Source organism: Aphelocoma coerulescens, chromosome 2 (genome assembly GCF_041296385.1).
Source record: "Aphelocoma coerulescens isolate FSJ_1873_10779 chromosome 2, UR_Acoe_1.0, whole genome shotgun sequence".
Classification (NCBI taxonomy): domain Eukaryota; kingdom Metazoa; phylum Chordata; class Aves; order Passeriformes; family Corvidae; genus Aphelocoma; species Aphelocoma coerulescens.
In genome coordinates this window covers 43,940,003-43,966,484 of record NC_091015.1, presented here as the reverse complement: position 1 = coordinate 43,966,484, position 26,482 = coordinate 43,940,003, and the positions used below count along the sequence as shown (strand labels likewise).

Below are 26,482 nucleotides of genomic sequence, written 5' to 3'. Positions count from 1 at the left end.
TGAATAAAGTAGAATGTCATCAAGTGTGTTAGTTAATTTGGAAAGCCTGCATTATGTAACTGACAGGTGAAGTTGAAAAGCTTAACATAATGTTGTTTTGACAATATGATAGCATATTGGAGGTACTTAGGCAGTGGATTGTACTCAATCACTGAAATTTTATTAATGACTAATTCAAGTTCTCATCTGGGGGTGAAATTGCTTCAAACTTTTCTTCCAGCTCACCGTGAAGGATGCTCTGAAGTGTGTGGGAGGGTTATGCTGTGGTTGCCCAGGACACTGATGCTGAGATAACTGACAAGACTTAATTTTGTGGAAACGAATTGTGTGATTGCTGTGTTGGATGGGGTTTTTTCCCCTTGGTGTTTTTTGCTGTCCCTTGTGACTGACAGATAGGAGCAGCCAGGAAAAGCAGAGCCTAGACCTTTAATGGAAATAAATATAACATTGGAGCCATTTATAAAAAAAATCAGACCTAAAGGATACTTCTTCAAACTGAATCCCTGCTGTGCTTTTGACAGGAAAAGCTAGACTTTAACCATCTCAAATGGAAAATTTCAGGGAGACATTATTAAAAGTTTTAGTGGGATGTTATATCTCTTGGCAGGTTTTGATCTAATTATAACCTAATGGTTTTGGTCATTATCTGTGGAGAAGGGAGCAGATTATCACTGAATTTAGTGACTGTATGGTCACCAAGGTAGTTTTCAGTCCATTCACTTACCTGTGGCAGTGGCAGCTCTTGGGATTGCTCTTAGGCAATAAATAAGACATGCTTTTGGACTAGCTTTTCAATGATGTCTTTTAAATTTTTCTAAATTATGGTCTGAAAAATCAATTGCACCAGTGATGAAAAGAATGAAGGAAAAACATAAATGCATAGGGACTAAAGATGGAGTCACCAGTACAAAACAAGTTTCAGCTAACAAGAAAAGAGGGGAAGATCCTATAAATGCAAAGTAAGGAGATGATGGGGGAGGAGCTGTCACTTTAAGGTAGGCCTTAAAATTCTAGTTGGCTCTTGGCTCTTCTTTGTCAGTAAGTGGTAAGTAGATGCTGCTGGGAGAGATGAAAACACTGCTTTCAATAATTCAGCCTAAAGCAAGGCTAATGGTAGCCAAGTATTTAACAAAGCAGACCCAGTGCAGAGATCAGGTTGAGAAGTACCGAGATCCACAAATCTGTACTCAAATTATCAGAACCTGATTTGTCTACTGTACTTTTTAGGACAGAAACAGAGTAGTGTTTTCTTGTCATGTGATTTCCAGAGAAATGGAAAGAGCTAGCATAGTACTTTTATCTAAAAAAAGTGATTTTCTTGGAACTATCCATCAGTCAAAATTATTTTGTCCATAGAGTGATTAGAGAAAGACAAACACAGAGGAAAATATTAATGTGACAACATTAATAATAAACAACAGAGAGAAATTTTGGACTGATCCAGGTAACTCTCCCATTGGATGGAGGCATGGATATGCTGTTGTTTGAAACACTGCATTTCCTCATTACCAGTAATTGGATTTTGGAACCAGTGAAATCGTTTGCAGGTCTGATTTGAACTTCTGGTTACTGCTTTTGTTGTTGATTCAATTAGAGCTGTAAATTATATTGAGGGATTATCTAATGCCTCTTCTTCAAGGCAGGATACAGTCGTTCCCTAGGGCTTTGTTAAATTTATTACCATACCTCAGATTACTTTTCCATAAAATACCCCTGCTTTGCTCGAACTTCCTTTTAAAATTATGTTCTTTCAGACCTGTGGTTGCTCTTACTTCTGACAAAAGCCATATCTGGTATTCAAAAAGTTTTTTGGGGAAGTCTCTGCAGGAACTCTGAAGTATGACTGTGCACAAATGCTTCTCTTTACTGTGTGCAGTATGCGTGTAAGGGTAACACCTAGTTTCCATGGCCAGGCAGAGCACTGGGAAAGAGAGGTTGTAATATTGGATATTGGTTCCTTCCCTCTTTTGATAGCTGGTAGTATTAATTTACTATTTCCCACTTTTGTACAGAAAAACAAACTTGGTACAGCTGTTACTTAGAAAAAAATGATTGCAAATTCTCCTTCAAATGTATTCTGCCTGAGGAGAAGATAAGTAGAGCATTGCATGTTTGCAGTGCAGCTGAGATCATTGGTTGGCAATTGGACTCTTTTTTAAAAAACTGAAAGACAGCTATGATAGGCTTGACAATAAAGAACCAGTGTAGAAAGATCAAGACTAGAAACAAATAATTTAATATCTCATTCTTTAATTCCAGTAACTCATTAAAGCAAGAATTCTTATATTAGGCATACCAGACACTTCAATATTGTAAACCCGGATGAGTGCTGATGTTTAAAATTAATAACTTAAGGAGATCTCACTGTTTCATTCCTCTCTGAATCTCTGTTTTACCCTTTTTGTATAGGCTTGGCCTAGAAAGAGGTGCAACAGCTAAAGAAGCATTGGATGTAATAGTTGCTCTGTTGGAAGAGCATGGACAAGGTGGAAATTATTATGAAGATGGGAGTTCGTGCCATACTTTCCAAAGTGCGTTTTTGATTGTGGACAGAAATGAAGGCTGGATACTGGAGACTTCTGGAAAGTATTGGGCAGCTGAAAAAATCACAGGTTAGTTTAGAACTCACAGCAAATCTCTGTTATTATAAATACCTGTAAAGAGCAGTCATGGAAGAATTGGTCTTAGAGTCAGTAAGTTTAAATAAGTGACTAACTAATGCAATTTTAGGCTTCTGTATTTGTGCTACTCTGATTTTTTTTGTTACGTGTTGATTTGTGTTGGCTGATGTAACAGCATTTTCTGTGAAGATGGAGATTGTTGCCTTTATGCATAAACTATATAATAATCATCATTTTTATATTTGACAGGTGTATTTTCCCAGATTTATTTCCTGTTGGGAATATGTCAAGTGTTTTTTTGATGGAGTTAATGCCCAAATTATTACTTACAAATCTGAAATACAGTGAGAAAAGGATATGCATTGATAGTTTTGACAAAAGGGCTTTTTTGAGGTGATAAATTGAATGGGTTGCTGGTGGTGGTTCCTTTACCGAAATAGATATACTCCCTTCATATCCCTGTTTTTTAAATGATAGTGCAAAACAATACTTTTCTGCTCTTTAAACTTGTAAATGGTTTCTTTTTCTGTATGTGTGAAGCCAGAGCTGCCAAACCAACTTCTAGAATTCACTGGCTTAGTGGTTGAATTTATTTAAAACTTTTCCAGCATATATGGGCTGCCTTGATTGTTTCAGGCCTGCATTTAATTTATTCACATCTTGGTTTTGAAGGAATTTTTATTTTCATAAGAGTAGAGCTTTTTAAATGTACTCATGTTTGAATGAAGTGAAAATTCAGAGTATTTAAGAGGACTTTTGTCATCCATGACTTGAGCTATGACAGATCCACTCAATTCTCTCCTCATTTCCCCCTGAAGGAAAGGTAGGAGATAGCAGACATGGGAAGGAGCAAAGAAGTAACACCAGGCTGTGCAATGTTGTTCAATGCCATCAAATAGGAATCAGTAACCTTAACAGAGGTGGTGTTTTCCCAAGTAAAGCTTGTGTTTTAAGGATACCTACAAGTCTTCTGGCATGAACAGATACCAAACCGAGACTGAAAATGCTGTCCTGATAAAACCCTAGTTCTGGAAAGCAGCTGACTCCTGAGGTTCCTGGGATTATGCAGTGACAGCCTGCCTTCTCTTGACCTGCCTGACTGATATTTGAAGAACAGTGGGTTTTATTTAGCAGTTTTAGCTGCATCAGCAATACATAACCTTCATGTCCTTCTTCCCAGCAAATAAACTGTTGCCTTCATCTGCTGCTTGCAGCTTTTTGAAATGGTTCTGCAGCTCTGTTCTGGTTTTTACCAGCACATTGCTCTTCAGGAGGTCCCTGTGAGCTGCAGATAAGTAGTTTCCCTCTCCCACAGCCTGCCAGGGGGAAAGGCTGCTGGCTATGTAAGAACTCTGTATTTCATACTTTGTTCAGGGGGCTCTTTTTTGCAACCATAAGTGTGCCTCTTAAGCTTTCAAATGAATGCACAAATGCTGCTAAAACAGGGAAAATGTGTCATTCCCCAGTATGAAGGCATATCTTTTCCTCAGAGTTGTTCTAATATTACTGCTGCAGGACTGTAAAGCTTATAGTGTTTATCATGCAGCTCTCTGACAGTAATTTAAGGATAAACACTTCAAAATCCTTTCTATTACTGTTCTTTAGTCTGAGTGGAAAAATTGATTGATACATTTTATTTTTTTGTGGTGGATCAAACCCGTGAAATATTATTTTGCCTGAGTTAATAAATGTAATATTTAAAGAGCTCTTAAAGAGTGGCTTGCCTAGCTGGACATGAGCACAAATACTCTCATCACTCAAGTGAAGAAAAGTCCCTGAAAAGTATACTGTTTGAAAGTGTGAATCAAAATAAGCTGTCAGTCACCCTAGTGTAAGGCAGAACTGGATGACAGGGACTTTTTTGCAGAATGATGCACAGAACTTCCTGAAGTTGTTACCCATTATTTGAATTGTATGCATGAGGCATTACAAAAGCGAGATTACTTTTTTGGAAGGCAGTATTTAAAACTTCCACAACTACGGTTTTGCTTCTGTTTAAGAAATGGTTTGTGCCAAATTCCAGAATCTGTGTTTATTTTAGTTTATAGTTTTATTTTATCAGCTCTTTCTCTGGCTTGCAATACATTTGCTTTATTCTCTCTGAGGGATATCTACAGCAACCACTGCCATGCTGTGGATATATGGTTGTAGGCACTGTGGTATTTTTGAGAAAAGGAACTTAAAAAACCATTTAGTATTCTTTGGAGGCTACTTACACTTGTTTTGACTTCATGCCATTTTAAAATTTAAGATTAATTTAAACATATCTTGCAGCTTACAGTGAATCTGTTTCTCAACTGGGAAGCTTAAAGCAATTGTTAAGATTTTAAAAGCATTTTCCAAATTCTTAGGTTTGAAGGGCAAGGCAGGTTCATCAAGTGCAGCTCTGCTGAAATATATTTTGAAATCAAGTCCGATCTCAAGCCTTGTTGTGTCTGTGGAATATGCCACTGGAAAAAAGATTAGACAGGTGCCTTTGGCATTTGGATACCAGTGTTGCCTTGTGGTCAGAGCATGTGAGGTGTGGATTGGGAAAATGGCATTCTGACTAAATCCCACTATTAATCACAAGTGTCAGTGTCTCAGTAGGGCACAGAGAACTGAGCTCTGCAACCTACAGTGATTGGTAATTCTGTGTATGTGTAATTATATAGTTACACAGTCATGCCAAATGTAAATCCTAACCAGTGGCTTAATTTGTTTCATAATTGAAATGACATTTTCCTTCCAGCTTCTCCCAGAAAAACTGTATTAATGTTCTCTTTTGATATGTGACTCTTTCTAGAGGGAGTGAAATGCATTTGCAATCAGCTTTCATTAACTACAAAAATTGATGCTGAGCATCCTGAACTAAGGAATTATGTCAAAAGTCAAGGCTGGTGGAACGGAGACTCAGACTTCAATTTTTCTGAAGTGTTCTCTCTTGCTGATGGCCATTTAGCCTGTTGTTCCGGCAGGGAGAGCCTAGAAAAGCAAGGTGGTAAGTGTTGAGCTCTCCTTCTGTGGGCACAATGGGTTTTTTAGTCACTGCTGCCTCCTTTTCAGGCATTCTGTCCAGAACGGCATGTGACTGAGAGCACCTCTACATGTGAACTGTGTAGGAATGAAGATCAGAACTAAAGACTGTCCCTAAACTTGCCACAATTTAGGATGAAGCCCTTAGTGTCACCCTCAAGGTTTCAAAACAGGATTTCAACTGCAAAGTAACTTCCTTCAGTGTTTTGATGTGCATGATGTGCCACTGCATTTGTGCTTTCCTGTAATTTTAGTAGCCCTACCTAACACTAAAATGATATTATTATTATTAAAAAAAAAATATGGCCTCACACATTAAAGATTGAGCTGAGTGGAATCTGCATTTTGGGGAAAATGTAGATTTAACCTTTTGGGGAAAGTTTCAAGATCATAGTTAAAGGAAGAACAGCTGCAAACTGAAGTTCCTTTCTCATGGCTGAGTGGAATGAAGCTGCTGGAACAGACAATGTGCCTATTCCCCACAATCAAAGGAAGGGTTTATTTCCAGACTCAAATTTATTACTGATTTCAGTTCACTGCAGCTGGCCAGCATACCTCTGAAATGACCAGCCTGCAGCAGTGCATGGCTGACATATATCTGCTCTTTCATGCATGAAAAACAGCACAAATTATCATTTTCTAAAAGGCTTTTAACTACAGATGTGAGTTTACTAGAGCGTTGGCATTTTCACATGTTGGCAAATGTCTAGAGAGTATAGAGGTGAGATATTTGTTGCACTGCAGAGCTCTTGCTAAGGCTATACAATTGCAGGGAGAGTGGTTTGTGTCTGAGGTAGATACAGTAACTCTAAGGGCCTATAGGTAAAAGATCCTAATAAACCTGGATTATAGCTCTAAAAACCCTGAGGGCCCCTGCAGACAGATGGCTGTGGCTGAAAATCTTGCAGGCTGCTGAGTCATTCCGTGTCTCCTGGTGTGCTGAGGAACTTGTGCATGGAGGTTTGAGTCACTGCAGAGTCTGAGAAGGTACAGGGGAAGAAGCCTCACCTACCAAAGGAGCAGTGGCAGAAAACACGGAGTGGCCATGGGGGCAAAGCTGTGAGTGACACAGGCAGAAAACACAGTGAGAACAGGGGATTCTTGTAGATAGGGGTTTGGAGAAAAATCTTGGTGTCTAGGTCTGCTGCTGTAACGTTCTGTGACTGCAAGATGATGTTTCAAAATTTTGACTGAGAGATAATTGAAATTAAGAAGTGGAGATCAGGGTGCTCTCATTCTGCCCTGCTTGGGTAGAGAAAAATGGATTTTTTATGTAAGTAGTCTGTTCATAGTGACTGCTAAAGCAGTATTACAGCCTTCTTCCTGAAAAAGTACCTTTTTAATAACATTTCTCCCTACCTGGCAATTGTCATGCCTAATTAATGCTTCTTACCCATTCTCATTTACTAGCTAGGCATGTTCTTTCTGTTCTTTCATTATTTAAGTAGAAACTATTAACTGGGATTTGTGACATGCCCATGTCAAGTGTCAGTGGCCATTTTAGGCCAAAGCTTGTTCAGGCTAAAATCCTTACCTGGACTCCGAGCCCTTGAACACTCAGGAATTTTTTCCCCCCCTCCATATAGGTGACGTTTCTGCACAAGCTATGATTGATGTCCTGCGTGACAAGGATAGTGGTGTCTGTGTGGACTCTGAATCTTTCCTTACTACAGCTAGCATAGTGTCTGTTCTGCCTCAGGACCCTAGTTTTCCCTGTATTCATTACTTCACTGGCACGCCAGACCCTTCAAGGTAAGCCACAGCACTGGGGTCCCTGGGGTGCAGAGCAGGTGATGGGTTGAAAGGTAGTAACCAAACCCTGCCACCCAAACTGGAACATACTTGAAGAGCATGTTCGAACCAGAAATGCAGTCAGTGCTCTGTGATGTGCAATCTGACAGTCCTGTGTTACCGAACTGCATCTTGCTGCAATTCCAAATGGACACCACTGGGCTGAAAGACTGGATCTGGAACTTTGCCTAAAGTCAGAGCTTCTAGGGGAAATGCAGTTTAGGGAGGACCCAGGAATTCCAGTGTAGTTGCTTTTGACTTGGAAAGTTATTTAGATGATGAGGTTGGGGACTTCCCAAGTCACTTCCTTGAACAGGTGGGTGCAAAACGCAAAAAAATGAAGTGTCTTAACTATCAAAGAGGGGTTGTGTACTCTAGGCAGCTTCATATGACATCAAAATGTTAACACAGCAACACATCTGCAAATTGCTGGTATCCCAAGCATGTCTTTTATTGGAGGGACAATTTCTAGTTGGTTTACATGGTGTCCTCTCTAGCTGAAAGTATCTGAGGAGATTAGGGAATTCATGGGCTGGAGCATCAAAGAACTAATGAATTATCTTGTATTTTAAACAGAATCCACCTGGGATTCACAGAAATTAAACTAAACCACTTGCAGTTATTCAGGAGATCTGCCACTTGCATTGAGGTAAAGAGGTTATGGGGAGAAGAAGATGGTGCCCTTGAACAGCTGACAGTCATTCCTGTAAGACGACTGGTAGTAATCATTAGGTTTTACTGAGGGCTGTGGAAGTCATCCATGCCAAAGGGACTTTCCACCCACCTTGTGTTATGTAACTCAGATTTTCAGGGTTAACTGTCAAGTTTAAACTTGCTTACCCAAACTTTTCTTTGACTTGATGCAAATCCTTTGTGATAAAAAGGAGCAAGGCTTCAAATTATTGTGTTGGGATTTCTGTCCTTTTGAACATGGAAAACCTAACTTTTATTGAAAGCCTCGTCTAGAGACCTTTCTTGCTTTATTCTACACTGTAATGAATTTAAAAAGCTTTATTTAAATGCAGCTAGTGAGTCATGTAAATTCTTAGTCAGCAAGGCTTCGTGACAGTGATGGAAAGGGTAGCAGCACCGAACCTGCTGACTGTACACAGGCAGTGGTTTTTAATTGTGTGTTGCAGAAGTCTTGCACTTTTGGCAGGTTCTTCACTGCAGAGTGCAGGGTGCTTTATTGTTCTGTATCTAAAGAGAAGGAAGGCAGTTGTTCCATGCCAAAACCTACTTTTAGCTTCTCAGGAATGAAGATCCTACATTGATGAGGTTTTTTGTCTGTCTCTCTCTGGAGTTTAGATCCAAACTCAGTGTTGAAGTTGTTTGAGAAGTGTCACAATATTGGTAGCCATGTCTTCCCCCAGCTCTTGAAGTAAAATTCTAAAATGCTGCTGTTTATATGCCAAATCCTCTGATATTGAGCAAGATACATAATCTTCCCTGCTCCACACAAGTGTTTATTTATGATTTTAATAAAAATTAAATCTGGAAGGAGGAGGAGAGATGCCAGTGGGAACAGAGGAGAAAAACTGATGTGAGGCTGAATGTTGAGATTTGTTACAAAAAACTTGGGAGAAGAAAATCTGTGCTACTCTTCTAAAGAAGTGGCAGAACTGGCATGAGGACACCAGAGAATCTTATAGGTAAAAAGGGGTAGTAAGGTTTTACAATAATTGCCAAACCCAGTTCTTTTAAAGCACGTAGATTTGTTTTGCTTGTGACCAGTACCAAGTCTCTAACCTTATCCATGCCTAGTGTAGATGAATTACCTGTGCTGCTCTGTATGTGTTGTTTTAAAATAGCCTGGTGAACATTTCAATAACATATATGAGATCTCTCTTATTACTGCAAGCAGTAATTCTCATTTCTTTCAGGTCCATATTTAAACCCTTTATTTTTGTCGATGATGTAAAATTAGTACCAAAAGTACAGTCTCCTTCTTTTGGCAATGATGATCCTGCTAAAAAGATACCTCGATTCCAGGAGAAACCTGATCGTAGGCATGAATTGTACAAGGCACATGAATGGGCCCGATCTCTCCTGGAGAATGATCAGGTAAGAGCTATGGGACCTGGAATTAAAGAATTGAAGTCAATGTAGATTCCTAACTCCATAATTTAGTTCACAGTCACTCACTGAAAAACATTCTCTGAATATTCTTAGAATCCTTGTAAGTTGAGCTTGAATAATGATGCCCTCTGAAGGACAAACTATTCTGCATAGTTTTTGTTATCCTGAGAGTGTTGCTCTGTTTCATTACTTTTACAAAATGCAAAGTCAAACTGGTAAGCTGATTATCTTGTTCAGGCCCCACTGTGGATATAGTCTTTTAGTGATTAGAACACTGGATGCTAGTGCAACCTGGTATCAGAATTATGTGATAGGATGACAGCAGGAGTGTTATAATTTAAATTATATGCTGGATTAAGGACTACATAGCTTGGAAAGGTATTTTTCTTGAAGGAATAATTTGCACTTGACAGTTCTGCAAGTCTTGCATTTTGCAATTCAATGCATTTCTGTTAATTTTTAAGATTTAACTGACAGTGCCATATGAGAAGAAACGACACTTTGCAGAGCCATGCAATACATACCTGAGGGCTGAAAACCTTCCATTGTAAAAACTTCAAGTGTTGAAGATCTCTTATGCAAATAATTTTGGAATAAGTAAAGTCAAGAAGGGGATTATTCTGTATAGCTTTTCCAAATGGTTGGGATAAAACTTTTGGTGTCATTGGGCAGGTAGTTCAATAACTTCTTGACATTTGCAATTACAACTACAGCAGTAAATTGGGTACATGGTTTTGAGGTAATGAAACAGAGGGAGAGACCACCAGGGCACACCAGTCAGGCTTTTATTGGTATTCAGGCAATTTGTGGAAGACCCTCACATGGTTGTGTTGAACTTCCACAGAGGACTTGCTTTCCTACCATTTCCCTCTGTGTGTATTTGCATGAGTCAGAGTCTTGCTACGATCGTAACAACATTCAGACTTACCCATTATTGATTAAGGAAGCTATGATAAGCTTTGCTGGTACAAATGTTATTGAAATGCAGTTTGGGCTAGATTTTTGATTTCTTGGAATGGTGTAATTTAAAATATGTGACCTCTGTGTTAATTTTGTTTTAATGTGCAGCTGGCTCTCATATCATTATGCAAGATGTTGATTTAGGGAAGACCTAGAAGAGGCATCTTAGCATCTTGTGAACTCTTGCCTGTTAAAGTCCCCACAATGAGACACCAATAGTTGTGGCAGAAAAGGAAATGCAGTTTCTGCTCAGGCTTCATGCTGTAAAACCTGCCCATCCAAGAGCCTAAACCTTGGATGAGGTGGTCTATTCTTTCTGGACAAACTGCTGAGAAAAATCCTGACAAACTCAGAACCAGCACTGATTCTAAATGACATTTTTTTCCTGAATCTCAGTTTTGAAACCTGCAAGCAAAACAAACAGTGCTTCTCCATGAAAAAAAAAAAAAAAAAAAAAAAAAAGAGTTTAAATAACCTTTGGATAAAATGAAATGACACCTTTTCCAGGAGTGAATTTTCTAGAAACACAAAGAGTAGTAAGTCAGAATGGCACACAAAACCTCCCTGGGACCTGGAGTCTTAATACTGTTACATGACGCACCATTTCACACCTGTTGACCATCTTGCAGGTGTTGATTTGAGGGATGCACATGCAAATACCACAATCTGTACAATTCTTAGGTCTTCTAGTCTTCTCATATAGTTCTGTTTGTGGGATTACAAGCTTAAGAACTTGCTTTACCTCTATTATATGTACAAGCCTTATATAATTTTCCTCTATTCATCTTTCACCCTCTTCCTTCTTTGCTTTAAACATAGCAGCTCCTTTTTTGTTGTTTTTCTTAATGCACAAAGTGTCCAGGACTGTTCCTTTTAGCTTTTGGCCATCCAAAATAACTAATAACAGATATAGTTTGTAATTAAAAAGGCTTTTCCATTTTAAAAAATATTTGAAAATGTCTCTGTAACAGAAGAGAAACAGTAAAATGCTTTAATGAGCCTGTTTGCTGGTTAACTGAGTTTGGTTGTTTCATGCCTTTAGGATAAAGGCCAGAAACTGATGAGGATTATGTTAGACCTTGAAAAACAAGGTTTAGAAGCAATGGAAGATATCCTTTCTCGTACAGAGATTCTGGATCCAGCTGAAGTAGTGGATCTTTTCTATGACTGTGTTGACACAGAACTAAAGTTCTTCAAATAAAGTAAGCAAACAATTCTTTAGGTACTACTCTACCAGTGAATGTGAAATGTTGGGTCCAATTCTGAACCTCCTCTTTCTCTTTTACACTAAGCTGAGGATGTTAAGAATTGGGTTCAAACCCACCTGTCTACTTGCTCAGGTTGTCTCCAAAATCCCTTTTCCCTATGCTGCATTGCAGGCGATTTTTTTTCAATTGCACTCTTGCTTGGAATGGATTTTCAACAAATTTTATCTCATTTCAGCTACGGTGGCTATTGTTAGCCTTTTCACTGGAAGACTGCAATGTTCTTCAAGCCTTGAAAGAAAGTCTTCACACTTGTGATTTTGCAGGAAAAAACATTTCTAGAGGAAAAAATGTTACTTGCTAGCTGTATCCAGTTAACAAATTGCTTTCCTTTGTCCAATCTTGTGGTGTTCCTGTTTGTGTATGTATATAGTGAAAGGAGAAAGTCACTGACTGGTCCAATTACTGTGTGCATGCTGGCTAATTTAGTACAGAATGTTAAAACATGTATGTTGGGCAACCAATTAAAGATTAACTTCATCAGGCTAATTGCCATATTGTCATTGAAAGCAATCTGGTTTTCCCTCTGTTGCTCAGGACTAGGCTTGCAGCAAAGCTGACTTGCATTTTTCTCTTCTTGCTAATTCATGCAGAGTTGAAATGGTAGAGTTGAAATGACAGTTTGAGACGGGCAGGAGGGTAAGTCCTGGTTCTCGACCTTGTTGTGCTGGCCTCATATGGCCGTATCTGGTTGCAGTAACTCAGCACCTGACATTATGCCTGTACAAATTATCAGAATTAAGTCCCCCAGGTTAAGTTCTGCCTTTGCCCTCAGCCAGCTTAGGGCAGCTTGTGTTTGTGGTACACCTGGCTGCTGCTCCAGAACTGAGTACAGAAGTGCAGAGCCAGCCTGGATGCCATAGACATCTACACATATTGGCTCTTAAGATGCAACTAATAGGGTGTCAGATTTATACACAAGCTACAAATTTGGAATTTTTTTAAGGAATAGATACTGGACATTGATAAATACCTGGATATTCTCCATCTTTCTGCCTTTGTACTGCTGAACAGTTTTAGTAATCTCTGTTGTGAGATACATGGCTGATGAATCCATTAAGGACCAGCAAGTTGCTGGTGGGTGTGGCAATCCAACTGGTTAGGCTTAGAAATGGCTGTCCTATGCTTCCTTATATTAAGTGCAGTGATGCAGCATGCTTCCCTTCCTCCACAGTCCTACAGGCAGACCTGCTTTTCATTGTATTTTCTTCTTGTGGAAGTGAGATAGGGCAAACACTGAGAATTAAACCAGTAAACACTGTGTCCAGTGAAGATGGTTGGTGGGTTTTTTTCATAGAGGAGATTGAAAGAAGATGTCCATGTCTTTAATAAGTGGAAGTTAACATGTGGAGTTAAAATCCTTCACTGTTTGGGAAAGTGGATGGTGAAGACCCACAGGCTTCTGTATTGAGGAAGTAAAAGCTCCTTAGAAAGCAGTAACACCTCGAGTTGAAACTGTGAGTTGTGCATCAGGGAAATAGTCATTGCCATATTAGCACACTGAATTCTCAGGATTTTTTCAATGATATTGTTCCATTCAGACTCATTACTTTGGTATTGCCTTACATGACAAGTGGCAATTGGACAAGAAAACATGGAGCCTTTTCATTTACAGAAAACAAGCAAGAAGGTATTTTCTCTTATGGCCTACCTAATAATCTCCCATTCACAAAAAAATCCTCCCATGCTGTCTATCATAGGACCAATTCCTGTGTCTAAGTATTTTAAAGTGTAGACAATGGGAGAAGAAAATATGCAAGTAAACCCTGAAATTTAGCTGCTCTGTATGGTAGTCAGAGGAGGGGCTGACTGCAAGAAGCACACTTGATTTCAGAGAATGTTGTGTGGGATGAAGCCCTCTGAAAGAGAAGTGTGCTTTTTCCAGCTGCCCGTAACTGAAGTAAATGGATTTCCCATGAAATCACATCTCCTGATAGGACTAGCTGGGTATTTCTGAACACCCAGGGAACAGGGATAAAATGATTGCCCCAGCCAGAGGACAAAAATTAGGATAAACCAATTCTCACAGCTATTTTGCACAACTTGGATCTCTAATCTTTGAGAGTTGGGAGGGAGGCAAGATGAAAGAAGTGGGTGTTCCTGTTAAACATATCATATATCTTATTTGCCTGTTTCTTAAGAAAGAAGAAAGCAATTATCTCATGGGCATTTATGTCCGTATTTGGAACTGCTTATATGACGGAATTAATAAATGGTTTTGAGCACAGTGATCCAGGTAGTAATTTTCTAATAGTATGTTGATTTTGCTTCAGTTGTGTAGTGCATTTAAAAACAAAAACCAAAAAACATGGTTGGGTGCAGTCAGTATAAACCAGAGCAACTGCATGGTCTTAACATTTCCAGTGGTCTTGAGCAGAGCTGTGCCTCAGTGGAAGGACACAGTGGGACTTGTGTGACCAGCTGCCCCAGGGTGAAAGCCAGTGTGATTCTCTGTATCTCCAGAAGCTTCAGTGGATCTTGAATGACAAATATGTGGAAACAGCATTTCAGTAATGCTAGCAAATAGGCACAGGATTTCTAGTTTCATCTCTGAAAGATGTTTATTTCTAAAATACCCAAAGCATAATAAAAAATGGAGTAAAATTTTCTTCTCCTTTATATATATGCTGGCAGGTAGTCTAGCATTAAGTAGTTTTAAAATCTTTAGGAAGGTACTTACTACAAAGCAGTATACAAATTTCAGAATAAATGAGAGTCAACAATATGCCACCTTTAATAGTACTATAACAAAATAGTTTTTAAAGCAGTATTCAACTTTTCCAGTTGTTTGAGCAGCAATGTAGACCCCTGCTTGTTACTATATTCATGCATATTTATCAAGTAACTACAATAATGACAGTGACAGTATTGGTCAAAGCATCACCACTTTTTTTTCATTTTTCTTTTCACATGATGTACGGCAAGGTACCATAATAGGCTAGAAAAAGACTAATGTTGCTTTCTTGGAGTCCTGTGGGTGAAGAGCTTCTTACCCCTACACCATCTCACACCATGAACATGCATGTGTGTGGGAATAGTTAGAGCACAACAGAGCTGGTATAAGAACAAAGAGAAAAGCAGGGATGTAAAGATGCAGTTGCCTGTCTTTTCTAAGTAGTTTTGTTCAAGGGCAACACCATGGGGAAAGATCATCTGTGATCTATAACATTATTACAGCTCTAACTGAGGGGAATTTATGGCAATTATATAAATTAATGCCATAACTGAAATAGCCTAGCTGTTAGCACCAGACTCACCCTGGAATAGCAGTATTCTTTTTCAAGTTTGTGAATCATGGAATCATTTATATTGGAAAACAACTCTTGGGATCGTTGAATCCAACCATTAACCCAGCACTGCCATGTCCACCAGCAAACCATGTCCCTGAGTGCTGTATCTACAGGTCTTTTAAATACCTGCAGCTATTAAATGGTGACTTCACCACTTCCCTGAGGAGCCTGTTCCAATGCCTGACCACTCTTCGTGACAAATTTCTTCCAAATACTGAATCTAAACCTCCCCTGGCACAGCTTGAGGGCATTTCCTCTTGTCCCGTGCCTTGCTACTTGAGAGAAGTGACTGACCCCCCATTAGCACAGTATCCTTTTGGGTTATAGAGAGCAATGAGGTCCCCTCTGAACCTCAAGCCAGGATGTTGTTGACCTTCTTGATCACGTGAGCACACACACACTGGCTCCTGTTCAGCCACTGTCAACCAGCACACCCAGGTCCTTTAGTGCCAGGCAGGTTTCCAGCCACTCTGCCCCCAGCCTGTAGTGCTGCCTTGGGGTGTTATAACCCAGGTCTAGGAACCCAGAAAAGCTGTAAGAAGGGGAATCAAAGGGTGGTTGGGATTGAAAGGGATGGCTACAGGTCACAGAATCACAGAATGAACTAGGTTGGAAAAGACCTTTGAGATTGTCAAGTCCAACTTATGACCTAACACCTCCTCATCAACTAAACCATGGCCCTGAGTGCCATGGCCAGTCTTTTTTTAAACACAGCCAGGGATGGTGACTCCACCACCTCCCTGATGATTCCATTGCCCAGTCACTCTTTTCAGTGAAGAATTTTTTCCTGATGTCTAACCTAAACTTCCCTTGGTGCAGCTTAGGACTGTGTCCTTTCATTCTATCAGTCATTGTCTGGGAGAAGAGACTGACCCCCACCTGGCTACAACAACCTTTCAGGTAGTTGTAGAGTGATAAAGCCTCCCCTGATCCTAATTTTCCAGGCTAAACAACCCCAGCTCCCTCAGCTGTTCTTCATGGGGCTTGTGTTCCAGGCCCTTCACCAGCCTTGTTGCCCTCCTCTGGATGTGTTTGAGCATCTCAACATCCTTCCTGAACTGAGGGGTCTAGAACTGGACACAGCACTCAAGGTACAGCCTCACCAGTGCCAAGTACAGGGGAAGAATGACTTCCCTGCTCCTGCTGGCCACACTATTGCTGATACAGGCCAGGGTGCCACTGGCCTTCTTGGCCACCAGGGCACACTGCTGGCTCATGTTCAGTTGGCTGTTGACCAGAACCCCAAGGTCCCTTTCTGCCTGGCCACTGTCTAGCCACTCTGTCCCCAGCCTGTAGCACTGCAGGGGTTTGTTGTGGCCAAAGTGCAGGACTCAACACTTGGAGTTGTTAAACGTCATGTTGCTGGACCCAGCCCATCGATCCAGCCTGTCCAGGTCCCTCTCTAGAGCCCTCTTACCCTCCAACAGATCAACACATGCTCCCAGCTTGGTATCATCTGCAGATTTACTGATGGTGTACTTGATCCCCTCATCCAGACCATCAGTGAAGATATTAAACAGGACTGGCCCCAGCAGTGATCCCTGGGGGACACCACTAGTGACTGGCTGCCAACTGGATGCAGCACTGTTCACCACCACTCTGGGCCCAGCCATCCAGCCAGTTCTTAACCCAGCAAAGAGTGTACCTGTCCAAGCCGTGGCTGCCAGCTTTTCCAGGAATCATCTGGTCCAATATCCCTGGCCAAGCAGGGTCACCTAGCGCCAGTTGTCCAGGACCAAGTCCAGATGGCTTTTGAATATCTTTAAGGAGTGACTCTACCAGGTCCCTGGGCAACCTGTGCCAAGGCTCAGTCACCCCCACAGTCAAAAAGTGTTTCCTGATGTTCCGACAGAGCCTCCTGTGTTGCAGTTGCTGCCCATTTCCTTTGGTCCTGGCACTGGACATCACTGAAAAGAGTCTGGCTCCATCTTTATACCGTCTCTTCAAATATTTATATACATTGAAGAGATCCCCTCTGAGCCTTCTCTTCTTCAGCCAGAACAGTCCCAGCTCTCTCAGCCTTTCCTCAAAGGAGAGATGCTCCAGTCCCTTCATCACCTTTGGGGCTCTTTGTAGGACTCTCTTCAGCATGGCCATGTCTTCCTTGCACTGGGGAGCCCAGAATTTGGACACAGCACGTGTGGCCGCACACAGGGGTGGCCTCACTAGTGCTGAGCAGAGGAGAAGAATCACCTCCCGTGACCTGGCACCACTTCTCCCAATGCAGTGAACTGCACAGGAGTAAGGGTAATTCTTGCTAGAAATAGACATCTTAGGACCAGATCTGAACATCTGTGATCCAGAGACCTTACCCAAGGTCTGAATATTAAAAGCAGAAGTTCAAGTCTTGTCTGCTGCTAGGTTGTTACTTTTCCCAACCGACTCTATTTGAGACAACAACCACTTTGGGGGCTGAGTGTTCCACGTGGTGCGTTTTGGACAAGGAATCCTCTCTGCTGGCAAATAGTAGTAGCTCTAGTTGCCTGTTTAAAATGTAGGTTTTGGACCACTCATCCAAAGGCCTTGTAATTGCTGGGTAAAGGTAAACTATCACAGAAATGGTAAATATCCACTCTGCAGGCAGGAAAAGACAGGATACATGTCCTTACATACACTCATCACAGCATGTGTATTCACACGTACCATTTCTTTTGCTTGCTTACAATAGAGCAACTTCCTTTTCCTTCACTTTGGAAGGGTGCTCTCATCTTTGTCAAGTCCATGACCACCCTACCCAGCTGGGCTTCTTCAGACACTACCCTATACGGATCTGTAATCATTAGGAGGTAGGCTCAATAGCAGCCACAGCTCCTTGGCATCTCCTCTTCACGCTTCATGAGAAAGGGATTGTGGGCCCATCTCTTCATGAAAGTGACATCCTGCTGCATGCTGAGGACAGGCACAATGGAAGAAGTGAAGAAACGTAAAAACAGACTAAAGACAGCATATTAGTTTGACAGTTCATTGAAAAAAAGTCTGAATAATAACTGTGGAATTTCCAAAAATTATGATGGAAGGGGAAAAAAGAATTACAGGCACATAGCACAAAACATTCTGAGGTAACATTGTCAGAATGATAAGAATGAGAATTGTTTCAACACTACAAAGAATTTAAATTTTATGCTGCTTTGCTTAAAAAATATTCACCTATATACAGTAATTTAAAAGCCTGCACTAACATTCCTGTAGTATGTAGGCCAGTTCAAAAGGTGTCATTGATACTGTTTTTCCAGTTTATAGAAATGTTAACATTGCAGTACTTGCGACTCAAGTACAATCTATCACTGCAATGGGGACCCCCTTCTGTTTTATATATTATTTTGATCTTCTTTTTTAATACTAGTCCAGAGAGCATCAGAAGACTCTTCTCATCTCACATGTGTTCTTAATGGAGGATTTTTAGAGGGATCTGTAAATAGATAGGAATGAAAAGTCATGCAAAGTACCTTAGCATGGAAACAAAACAAAACATAACAAAAGGTTATTAAAAGTTGGAGATCTAATAATACAGAAAACCGTGTTTTACAAAAAGCAGAATATGGGCATGAGATCTTTTGGCACCTTCAACTACCCATTTTCAAAGCTGGATAGGTGAACTGCTCTTACAACAGTGACCTGATTCTAAGTTTCTCAGTTAAGAAGGGAGGAAAAAAAAATAAAGCAAGGTTCAGCCATTTATCACTTTCCTGACAAAATTCAGGTACTAAGTTACTTTGCTATTCAGGTGTGTAAAACACCATGCATAGGATTTAAATCAAAATACATGATGGAATACATGGATAAAGTCACCTTTCTCTGTGATTTCACAAGTTAATGAACAAAAACATCAAACTCAATAGCTGCCCAAGTCTGTTCTATGACATTACTGTTTTTAACACCACAGGCTTTGCAAATTTAGCAGTCTAGAAACACAGGCTGCATGTCCAGCCACATAATTTGTTTTTAGCTAAGATGCTAAAGTAACTAAGTGCTTTTCATTATATCTTTGGTCCCTGTTGCCACTGTGACAAGTCCCATTCCTCTCTGTGCCTATGCTAGCAGTTCAGTTATGTTAATGCTGGTTCAGTTCTTTATTTTTCGTCCCCATTCTTAAACCTCTTGATAATGATCAGATTTTTTCATGTTTACACACTTACCCCTGGGTATCTTGCTGGGATATGTTTTCTGAAATGGTTTGAATTCATCAGGTGGGGGGAAATCCTCCACAGAATGGAAAGTAAATTTAGATTCAAAGTCATCTGGGAAGTTTCAGGGAAATAAACATTAGTGGCTGCTAGAGAGAAACTTAAAAAAAAAAAAATCCCCAACAGTGTTGCCACAAGTAATTTCAATTAAAAATGCTGGCTTATTTTCCCCTGGAATTGATAGTGGCTCATTCCATAAAAACCATCTTGATGAGTAGTTCTGTGAGCCTTCCAAGTTTTCTGCCTTAATTGCAATCACTGCCTGCTACTAAAACTGAAGTTAAGCTTCTGGCTGCCGTTCCAGTTTTCTGCATTGATGGTATTGTGGTAATAGAGGTATTCCTTGGTGGTTTTCAAGACATGTAGCTGTAAACAAGAATGAACGGCCAATTCATCAGACCACAAAAATAATTCTTTGTGGTCTTTGCCCTATATGGCTGAAGCCTCTAAATGTCCAAGATCTGGTTTTAAGAATGGTAATGTAAGCACACTATGGGAACTATTCATATTTTCAAGTAACTTTGCAGGTAGTACATGCTTTTCTACTGATTGAATTCAAATCCTTTGTGAAAAAGCCTTAATTTTCTATCATTGTATAAGGTTGTACAGAAATGTTTCTATTATACTACCCTGTTAATCCTATGACAGAGTCTTGAGTGAACTTTTGAGGTCTGAGACACACATGAGCTTTGGTACTAAAATTATTAACTAAGGCCAAGAGATTTAATTTAGATGATATTACCAATGATGTGCATATTTCCATTTTTAAGTGGTGTGTAGGGATCATGAGCTGTAGCCCAGGCTGAGACTCCAGACTTGCTTGTAAGTTCAGTTGTTGGTGATCTTGCTGGTGGCTGTGGAGGTGTGACCAGCTTTCCAGCACCGGTTCCTTCAAAAAAACCCCACGAGACCAGCATATAAATATCATGGTGACTTAAACCTGACAGTCAACTGCACACAAAAGTGGAGGGGGTGTAGAAAGAATGCAGTGTTTGGGGCAAACATACCCATAGCTGTTGCTTGTCAAGCCTGACCATGGATTTGTAGCATTAAGTATTAAATTCAAGTCACTATTGGAGTTGGCTGAGACTTTCCATTTCCAGTTCTAAGGAAACTGTGACATTCTGAAGTGGGGTTTTGTCCCAGTCTGGAAGGGAAGATTATGCTTCCACTTTTACAACAACAAGCAGTCTCTTTATGCAAAGGAAATCAACGAAACAGCCACAGCAGGTGGTATGTCTAAAAGAAAATTTTCTGACACTTTGGCAGCTCTGCAATGGAATTACCATTAGTCTTGTGCATTTCACTGAGGAGTTGCAAGGGCCATCAAAGTCTACACCTGGCAGATATACCACAGGAGCCATGTGAGGGGGAGGGAGCCCAAGGCCTCCAAGTTATCAGCCTCTCAAAACTGCTTATCCTCCTTGATAACCAAGGGACAGGCAAATTTTATGGAGACTGTACAAATTGAACTACCTTGAGAAATTGGCATCCCGACATAGTAACAGTTCATCAGAGAGTTCTGAGCAGCATTAATCACTACCACAAGGCACCTGATCTGCTGTACTTACATGGCCTTTCCCCTGGCTCTCAAAGGGAGCCAGTAATCTTTCTCCTGACATGCGGCTGCTAAAATACAGGGTACAGAACATTCTCTTTCAGATGCTCCCTATTAAGTAGCTGTCTCCATTTCTCAAACCCACACAGATCTAGGCTCATCTTTTTTATTATTTTCATTACATTAGAGGAGTTTAATAAAATTTCCTTCTACCATCTACTCAAGGAAATACTGGCTAATACCCCACTTCCCGAGCGGTCAGAGAAACCTTTGGCCCAACCATCTTGATCACAGGAAGCACTGGCTGCTTCTCTTTGTTGAACAGCAGAGGGCTGCAGCCACAGTTGCTTTTGCTCACCTGTGGCTGGTAGCTGCCCCATCTCTGTTTCATTATCTCCTGTAGTGTTCCCCAGCTGTTGCCAATATTGCTCCTGCATGGGTACAGCTGTAGAGGGATGTCCTGGGCAAGCTGGCACATGAGCAGCTGCTGACCTGGCAGACACCGTGGTGCATACTCTGCTGCCCTACCTGAGCCTGTCAGGGTACCACCCATTGCACTGCTGGAGACACACCAATGCCAACACAAAAGCAAGCAGCAGCCCAGTGGTCCGAAGCGTTTGCCTCCACTGACCAGCATGTCACTTCCCAGAGTGGCAGCTTAAACAGTACGGCATGTGTGCCCAGTGCTAAGAACTGCCTGACATCTCAAAAAGCCAGATGTTTTGGGCGTTCATCACGTGCCGTGCAACCTACAGGTATTCCTCCCATGTGTGCTCTTCATCCCTCCCCCTCCATGCTCTCCAGTCATCAATGCAATAGAATGGTTTGGGTTGGAAGGGGACCTTGAAGAACAAAGTCATGACTTCGCCCGGGAAATCCAAAGGCAGGGAGAAGCCTTCAGAGGTGCCGCTCTCACCTGCGCCTCGGCCGGGTCTCTTCTTCCTGGTCTCCACCACGGCTGCGGGCTGAGGAGGGCCGGGGGTGGGTGGGAGCGGCAGCGACTGGATGTTGCTTGGCTTGTGGAACTGTGACAGCAAGTGTGGAGATTTGGGGGGCAGCGGAGGGGGCACGTCAGCACCGCTGAAGGCCGGGGAGGGGGGAAAGGAGAGCCTGTTGGGGGGCGGGGGGTGGGCGTGTGGCGGCGGAGGAGGCGGGGGCGGCGGCGTGGCAGGGGGACAGTCCCTTCCTTCGGCTGGAGGGGCGGCGGCCGCAGAGAGCTCGGCGGCCCTGCCCGGCAGCCCGCAGGGGGGCATGGAGGGCAGCGGAGGAGGAGGAGGAGGAGGAGGGGGCGGCGGGGGCGCGTGCGAAGCGCCAGCTTGTAGCTTGGCGGGTTTGTCAGCCTGAGGGGGAGGGAGCGGGGGCGGAGGGGCAGGGCTGGGGGTCACCCCCTTGGCAGGGCGGTCGGCCGGAGGGGGCACAGGGGGAGGAGGAGGGAAGGTGAGGGAAGGCTTGCTGGCGGCGGGAGGCGGTGGAGGCGGGGCGGGCAGGCTGGGCCGCCCGGGGCCGGCTCCCGCTGTGGCTCGGGAGGTGCCGGGAGGCTCCGGTGGGACAGCTGCCCTTGGAGCCTCGGCCGGGTGCGAGGGGCTACTGTTCGCCTTGGCAGCGCCGCTGCTCGGCGGAGCGGAGGCTCTGGGGGCTGCTGCTCGGACTCCGGAAAGCTGCCCAGGCTTCCCTCCTGGAAACCAGATACCACATGTTACACACCTGGATTGCGTTCCCACTCCTCAGACCGAACAGCGACAAGGGCAAGCTCTTCATCTTCACCTCCCCAGTGGACAGCCGGAGGCATTAAACTAATTCACCCCGAACACCGCATACCCAACACGTTTCCCGTGCTGTAATGGGGCTTAGGAGGTGATGTATTCCAGTGGGCACCGGGGATTCTGCTTAGTTATGTGACGACCTGCTGAGAGACCCTGCTCCCCTCCCTGTTCCTCTGCTTCTGCAGAATGAAACAGATTAAGAAGGCGCTTTTCTGCAGAGTCTGGGGCCCTCCTCACCAGTCTCATCTGCCTGGTACAGCCCGCTGGGCATCGAGAGTCCCGGTGAAAAGTACACGAGCAGTTTGACACAGATCAGCTGGCATCCTTCAAGTCAAGTACTTCTCAGGATCAAAAAATTCACACAAATGTTATAGAAATCTCAACTCCACGGATAAAAGCCAGATTTTTAAAAGCAATGCTTCAAAGGCTTTCCGGAATGCACAGGTTCTGGTATTTCCTTTTTAACAGCAAATGCCTGAAGACTCTTGAACTTACAAAATGTCTTTTCCTGAGTAAATGTCAAGGATTTATCACAAAGCCAGATGTCAAAAAAGGCATCTCATTTGACACTCACATAGTCTGATAGGCATGGCCGTGCTTTTAAGAACAACTCAGAGTAGTTACTGCCACTGAAGCCGTGTCAAAAGCCCCATCACACACAGTGCTGGGCATCTTGGGCTTGCCTTTCAGGAGCAAAAAGCCTTCGAGTAGAGCCAGGTTCTGTCTTCCCTGCAAATAACTACTTTTCTCTGTGCTGCCTGAGCAGGCACCAGCTGCCCAGCAGTGCCAGAGGTCATTACTGTGACTATAAAAGTCATCCCTCATTGATGCTGGCATTTCCCAAGGTGAAAGCAGGAGTGGGGCTCCTACATCTGCCTTCCTCCTGTCATTGTGAAGCAACAATACCCTTCTTTTTCAGGTCAGTAAATTACCTTGCTGGATCAAAGCTATACTTTATAAAATCCAGAGGGCAAAAATCTTAAATATGAATCTTGAAAGTAATACACAAGACTGCAATACCATAGAAATATACACTAATGGAGGGAATATGACTTTGCCATTTGTGCCGAAACAGGTACGTTCAGATTTCAATACTGTATTTGAGACACAATTAAAAGTTTTCATTAAAATAATGCAAAAAGCTCAGTTAAAGAGATCTATTTAATCTCTTTCTGACTGAATGTGGAGATAGCTTTTTATTTACATTTTAAGGAATAAGGCACCTGAGATCTAGAAAGATGGCTTCAATCACATTGTTAATTGAGCCCTCCATGATCACATGACGAACTAAGCATTCAAAAAAAAACAAAACAAAAACCAACCAAACAACTAACCCCATAAAAATCAGTCACTAAAGCTAACCCTAAAGTAGTTTCATCCCAAATCACTGCCCCCCAGTTATGCTTTCATACAAATGGAGCCCTTACCTGTCATGTCCCTCTGGCCTGCCGGTCTGAGAACAGGAAAGCCACCAGCAAACAAACCTCCCAGAGGCTGCTGAGAGCCAGCTTTATTAACAGCTGGGTTAACTCCATCTCTGTTAGCTCCTTTGGGCTCTGTTAAAAAGAATAAAAAAACTAGGGTCTATCAGAAAATAATTTTATCCTTGCCCTGAGACTGCTAAGGCTTGGCACCACCAAACAGCCAAGGCCAGACTTCTCCCTCTACTGTTACTACAGAAAACTGCCATCCCTCTCTGACCTGTAGCTTGGAGCACAGCACCCTCTGGTGCTCTTCAATCTCACACGAATCATGACCAAGAAGAAGTAGTTGTGTTAGGCCTAGTATTAAATTTATGTTTCCAGAAATTTTCAACATTTTCTGTTCTTTTAATCTAATAAAGAACAATTCTTCTGCTAGAGCCAACATTTCCCACAATTATTTTATTGCAAAACTCAAGGATTTAATAATTCTTTTTTTTTTTTTTTTTAACAAGGAATGCCTGTTAAGGTGATACCCAGTTAGAGACTTAGCATGAAGTGTTAACATTGATCTCAGAGCAGAATGCACGTTTAGAAAGTGTGCTTGCTGTGCATCCTAGAGCCATATGATAATGCAGACCTTTGCTGACCTTCAAACCTGCCCTTCAGTTTGAAACTGTCCATCTGACCTTCACCCACACCCAAGGCTTCAGCAAAGCTCCCCCAGGGCCTTACTGAGGAGCAGACTCACTTTCAATCTGTGGTGCACTGCGGTCGTTGATTTGAGTCACTTTCCTGAGGCGAGTTCCCTGCTGGATATCAGCCAAGAGTGCGTTTCGAGCTTTTTGGTCTTCCTTTCGCAATTTTGGTATCTCTGAGCTTGCCTGTTGGCAATAAAAGTTTAGATGGGGAGGTACAAACAAAAATGCGTGTTTAGAAAGGATCCACAGGCAAACACAGGATAGAAGATTTGAAATAAGCCATCCTTGGCAGCTGTCACTCCCAAGCCTTTGAGTCGGGCCAACAGGAACAGCACTTGGTTGTGCAGGAGGCAGGAAAGCTGAAAGTTTAAATATCACACAGATCTAATAGTAGTTGGGCTAATACTGTTGAAAGCAAATTAGGAGGCATGCTTAAGTGAAATGTGACCTCATTTGGCCATTTATGGCCTCTGCCTCACAACTCCAGCTCCGACTGCTTCTCTCAGCTCTTTTAATACAATTTACAATGCTTTACATCAAAATTTTTATATGTCACATTATAATAAATATCTGTTTTATCTACTCTGCTTAGGAAAAAAGATAAATGCATGCTGCATTCATATTTGAATGTGATAATTAACTTATTTAGACTGTGTCTCTGTGTTGGAGATTAACACCAGTTTAAGCAGAATGTCTTTAGAATAATACAGTTATATTTTAGTAACTTTTCTACCCTTACCAAGCTTGGTAAATGTAAAGTCAAGTCGCAGTTTAAAATTTTGTAATAAAACAAACATACAAACAACATTTATTCTTTATTCTTATTTCATCAAGTTTCTTGTTTTATATATTGAAAAAAAATATTTTAAAAAGATTGGATATTTCACTTTTTATAAGCAGATAATAAAGAACAAAGCTGTTATTTCTAAACCTCTTGTGATTAACAGAGCAGTCTAATAGAGGGGAATCTTCACATCAGAGGAGCAATGTTCTGCTTGCTTCCAAAATTCCCAGAGGTTAGCTAACTCCCTAAAGAGAACGAGTACCAGAAATGTTTCCATAGCCCTCAATTTTAGCATCATAGTTGTAATAAAGCAGAACAGTACTGTCACACTTTAAAACCCCCCCAAAACCAACCCAGCTTGGTAATGGCATTCTGAAAGCAAAACAGAAACTTGAAAACACTTAACCAGCTGCTGAATTAATAATGTGTCTAACTCTCTAATCCCAAGTGAAGAATTCTATCGGTACGATATCATTCGTGGTTATTTTTGTACTTGCTACAAAAATCCAAACCCGGCCAGCGGGATTTGCCGTGCCCCGCTAGATGGAGCTCCAGGCCGCCGCTAACGCCGCCGCATGCCCGAGCCCTGATGTAAAAACTCGGAATTACAACCTGGCTGGTAGGTAACCTTGTATTATTTTAAAATGTTAGGAAACCTCCCGCTCTGTTATATAGTTTCCTCGTTTGAAATAGCGCTGCCTGCCTCGAACTTGCAGAACGGGAAGTCCCACTGGCCATTAAGAGGCCCCAGAAGAGCTGCCCGTGTCAGGAGTGTTAGACCACGTACTAGCCACAAACCATTTCCACTGCCCTTCTCTGGGAGCTGGCCATACTTACTGTGAAAAATGGAAATACCATAACTGGAACAGGGGAGATTCCCTTCCTCACGAAAGCTCTCTACCAGTATCTTCAACTTCTTGTCTCTCTACTCCCACTAATGACTTTGCTGCAGCGGGACAAGCAGGAGATCTAAAGGGATCTGATCAAGGGCTATGTTTAAAATTAGATCCAGCAGCTGTCTTTCGTTTCCGGGTTCAAGTGTCCATATAT

General features: G+C 42.0%; 2 protein-coding genes across 9 annotated transcripts in view; one reads left to right on the top strand and one right to left on the bottom strand.

The window, feature by feature from the left end:
* SCRN1 (secernin 1) overlaps positions 1–14,716 on the top strand; it is a 41,259-nt gene extending 26,543 nt beyond the window's left edge. For both annotated transcript variants that reach the window (XM_069007207.1, XM_069007208.1), the window contains exons 4-9: positions 2,410–2,612; positions 5,407–5,601; positions 7,223–7,388; positions 9,311–9,491; positions 11,509–11,668; positions 11,910–14,716. In XM_069007207.1, coding sequence (XP_068863308.1) covers positions 2,410–2,612; positions 5,407–5,601; positions 7,223–7,388; positions 9,311–9,491; positions 11,509–11,667 — 904 coding nt within the window. In that variant the 3' untranslated portion in view covers position 11,668; positions 11,910–14,716. The remainder of the gene's footprint in view (positions 1–2,409; positions 2,613–5,406; positions 5,602–7,222; positions 7,389–9,310; positions 9,492–11,508; positions 11,669–11,909) is intronic.
* The window catches only part of WIPF3 (WAS/WASL interacting protein family member 3), a 39,079-nt gene continuing 26,863 nt past the window's right edge, over positions 14,267–26,482 (bottom strand). For 6 of the 7 annotated variants that reach the window (XM_069007205.1, XM_069007202.1, XM_069007201.1 and 3 more), the window contains exons 3-7: positions 24,699–24,831; positions 23,954–24,082; positions 21,680–22,438; positions 19,948–20,094; positions 18,439–19,259 (exon numbers count right to left, since the gene is read on the bottom strand). In XM_069007205.1, coding sequence (XP_068863306.1) covers positions 19,111–19,259; positions 19,948–20,094; positions 21,680–22,438; positions 23,954–24,082; positions 24,699–24,831 — 1,317 coding nt within the window. In that variant the 3' untranslated portion in view covers positions 18,439–19,110. The other variant, XM_069007206.1, reaches the window with a different exon arrangement.